This window comes from Acanthisitta chloris, unplaced genomic scaffold (assembly GCF_000695815.1).
Source record: "Acanthisitta chloris isolate BGI_N310 unplaced genomic scaffold, ASM69581v1 scaffold6298, whole genome shotgun sequence".
Taxonomy (NCBI): domain Eukaryota; kingdom Metazoa; phylum Chordata; class Aves; order Passeriformes; family Acanthisittidae; genus Acanthisitta; species Acanthisitta chloris.
The window spans coordinates 1-3840 of record NW_008688585.1 but is presented as its reverse complement, the minus strand read 5'-3'; the positions used below and the strand labels follow the sequence as shown (position 1 = coordinate 3840).

At 50.6% G+C, this 3840-nt stretch overlaps 1 protein-coding gene across 1 annotated transcript in view; it reads left to right on the top strand.

Moving 5' to 3' along the window:
- Nucleotides 1-3831, top strand: part of LOC103808295 (sterol regulatory element-binding protein cleavage-activating protein-like) — a gene marked incomplete at its 3' end in the record, with an annotated part of 23614 nt that extends 19783 nt beyond the window's left edge. Inside the window, exons 8-11 of the mRNA XM_009081070.1 lie at nt 58-170; nt 865-959; nt 2498-2596; nt 3773-3831. Of these exons, the coding sequence (XP_009079318.1) occupies nt 58-170; nt 865-959; nt 2498-2596; nt 3773-3831 (366 nt within the window). The remainder of the gene's footprint in view (nt 1-57; nt 171-864; nt 960-2497; nt 2597-3772) is intronic.
- Between the last annotated feature and the right edge of the window lie 9 nt (nt 3832-3840).

Here is a 3840-nt window from a genome sequence, read left to right as displayed (position 1 = left end):
TTTCCCTTTTTTTTCCTCCATGGATCAGCTCCTCAGTTCTGCTTCTGTTTCCTGCAGAGAGATATTTCCATACCTGGTGGTGGTGATTGGCCTGGAGAATGTGTTGGTCCTCACCAAGTCTGTTGTCTCCACACCTGTGGACCTGGAAGTGAAGCTCCGCATCGCCCAGGGTAGGCAGCCTGCTCTGGGAGCCTCCAGAGGGGGAAAAATAGGGAAACCCAAGCACTGGGAAAAGGGGAATGGTCTGAATTCTGGTCTGTGAAGGAAACAAGGGTGAATTGTTCATCTTTTTGTCCTGTTTTATTTTGTTAGTGAATATAATCCTGTCATGTTGGGCACTGCTTTTGGAAATTGTTGACTGAAACATTGGCTAAAAAAGCTTAAAAATTTATTAGTAAGGGAGAGTTGTATCTCCTGGTGTAGGTATTGAGCACCTTGTCCTCATGTCCTGAATGTCCCAAGTGCAGTCCACAGTCATCCTCTGAATCTGTGGCAACATTTTCTTCCTCATTCTGTGATCACTCTGTGCCTGTGTGAGGATTTGAGTATGCTCAAACCATGGATAAATGGAGTCTGCAGACTTCCAAGCTGTTTCTAACCATCACGGAGGAGAAATTCTACAGTGATGCCTAGAAAAGTCTATCTAGTTTTAAAAACAGAAGTGGTTTACAATCCTAGATGGAAAACATTCCTCAAACACACAGTGGGTCTCTACACTTGGAAATTTTACCCTGGAAGTGCCTTTGTTGCCTGTTATCTGTAGATTCCTGGTTTTGAAGAAAGGAAACACAGTTCTTTTTTGCTGTGGTCATGTGTGGCAGCAGTGAACAGGCTCCTTTGACCTGTCCTTGGCTCTTTCTCCAGGCCTGAGCAATGAGAGTTGGTCCATCATGAAGAACATGGCAACGGAGCTTGGGATCATCCTGATTGGGTATTTCACCCTGGTCCCAGCCATCCAGGTGAGTGGGGCTGGGCAGACTGAGCCTGCAGGGAGGCAGTAGAATTACAGAGTCGTGGAATTACTGAGGCTGGAAAAGCCTCAGAGACCACTGAGTCCAACTGTCCCCCAGCACTGCCAAGGCCACCACTAACCATGTCCCCAAGTGCCACATCCACATGGATGTTAAATCCCTCCAGGGATGGTAACTCCACCCCTGCCCTGGGCAGTCTGTGCCAGGGCTGGACAGCCCTTTCCAGGAAGAATATTTCTAATATCCAACCTGAACCTCCCCTGGCACATTTTGGGGCTGTTTCCTCTTGTCCTGTGCCTTGTTCCCTGGGAGCAGAGCCTGACCCCAACCTGGCTGTACCTCCTGTCAGGGAGTTGCAGAGAGCCAGGTTTCCTTGAGCCTCCTCCAGGCTGAGTCCCCCTAGCTCCCTCAGCCCCTCCTGGTGCTCCAGCCCCTTCCCCAGCTCCATTCCCTTCCCTGAACACTCTCCAGCCCCTCAATGTCCTTGTTGTCATGAGAGTCTCTCCCTGCTGATTCCTGCTCCCCTCTCTGGCCAGCTGCCTCAAGAATCTGTTAGCAGGAAGTACAAACACCTTTCCAATGTGGATCCCTCTAGGAGCAGAGGTGGGTGGTGTGTGTCCTTGCTTCAACTTAGGGCTTCACAGGTAGGGGCAGGAGATTGAAGTGGATTATGATCTAAGAGGATTAAAGGTTGGGGTTGGGCCAGGTCATTGTGATGCACCTCAGGTCCAGAGCTGCTCCTCAGTGTCCATGGCAGGAGTTACCCTGGATTTCCCCCATACCACCTGTTGTGGCCTTGTTTATTTAGATTGAAGCTGATGGTAGAGATTTCTCAGCTCAAACACTGACATGATCCATTCTTTGGGTCAAAATTGGGCTCATTCCTATGCTCCATCAGCAGCTTTTGAGCTCTGTGTTGTTGCTGCAGTGATTGACCTCAGAGAGTGCAGCCTGAAGGCGTCTGTGAAGTGACAGTGCCACAATCCTGCGTCACTTTGGTGATGCCCTCAGCTGTCAGGAGCTTGCAGGGTGCCCTGATGGCAGGAGATAAAGAGTGAGATAAAGGGACTGGGCAAAGCATGGAGCAGTGTCACCAGAGCCATGGAAAAGTGACATTGTTGCTCCCACCCCTAGTGTTTATCGCAGTTGGACACACGTGGTGACATCCTCTCTCTGCCACTGAACTCTGCCAACTGTCACTGTTGGAGGCTATGGTGGGAATGATGGGCAGGAGAGCCCTGGGAAAACATCCTGTGAGCTCAGGGAGCTGGGAAAACACCCTGTGCTGGTGTTCCCTACGAGGCTTGGATGGCATGTGGCTACAAAGAACAAAGAATGAGAATCTGAATAAAATACACACTTGGATTCTCACATGAACTTTTCCAGCCCTAAACTCTCAGCTGTTCTGAGATATCAGTAATGGGATTTGTGAGTAGGATGCTCAGGCCTGAGCTCTGAGCAAGAGTTTGCTGAGTTTCCCTTCTTCTGAGGTGAAATCAGAGCTGATCCATGTCTCCTGTCCACAGGAGTTCTGCCTCTTTGCTGTGGTGGGCCTGGTGTCAGACTTCTTCCTGCAGATGTTCTTCTTCACCACTGTGTTGTCCATTGACATCCGCCGAATGGAGGTGAGGAAGGGCCAGGATTGGCTGTGGGTTTCCCTTTTCTGCTGTGGAGGAGGGATTAAAGGGAGCACAGCCAGGGATTTTCACTCTCTAAATAGAATCATGGAGTCGCAGAATCATTAAGCTTGGAAAAGACCTGTAAGATCATAAACTCCAACCATTAACCCAACACCACCACCATGTTCACCACTAACTATGTCCTCAGGTGCCACATCCACATGTTTTTTGAGCACTTCCAGGGATGGTGACTCTACCCCCACCCTGGGCAGCTTGTGCCAGGGCTGGACAGCCCTTTCCATGATACAGTTGTTCCTGATTTCTAATCTAAATTTCCTCTGGCACAACTTGAGGCTTTTCCTTTCACCCTGAGGCCCTGAGCTGTTGAAATTTGGAGGCTGTACTTCTTGGTTACACACACAGGGATTGGGACAAGACAGTTGAGGGAATGAGATACCTTCAGGAAGGACCTGTTGGAGTGAGTCCAGAGGAGGCTACCAAGATGATTAGAGGGATGGAGCACTTCTGCTATGAGGAAAGGCTGAGAGAACTGGAATTGTTCAGCATGGAAAAGAGAAGGCTCAGGGGTGATTTTATTGTGGCCTCTTCCAGTGCCTGAAGGGGCTCCAAGAAAGATGGAGAGGGACTTTGGACAAGGGCCTGGTGGAACAGGACAAAGGGGAATGGTTTCCCACTGCCAGAGGGCAGGATAGATGGGATATTGGGAAGGAGTTCTTGGCTGTGAGGCTGGTGAGGCACTGACAGATTGTCCAGATCAGCTGTGGCTGCTCCATCCCTGGAAGTTTTCAAGGCCTCAGCACCTCATCACAGGTTTCCTGAGCACCTCACCACAGGTTCCCCAGGGATGTCACCACATTTCTCTCAAGAATCTTAGCAGAGATTCCCCCAGGACCTCATCACAGGTTCCCTGAAGGATCTCATCACAGGTTTCTTAAGCACTCATCACATAGGTTCTCCCAAGGATCTCATCACAGATTCCCTGAGCACCTCAGCACAGCTTCCCTCAACACCTCACTGTAGGTTTCCTCAACACCTCATCATACGTTACCTCAGCACCTCATCATGAGTTCCCTCAAGGTTCCACTACAGGTATCCTCAGCACCTCACCACAGGTTCCCTGAGCCCCTGACCTGAGCCTGACCCGTGTGCTGTCTGTTGCAGCTGGCTGACCTGAACAAGCGCCTGCCGGCGGAGGCTTGCCTGCCCCCGGCGAAGGCGCCGTGCCGCGC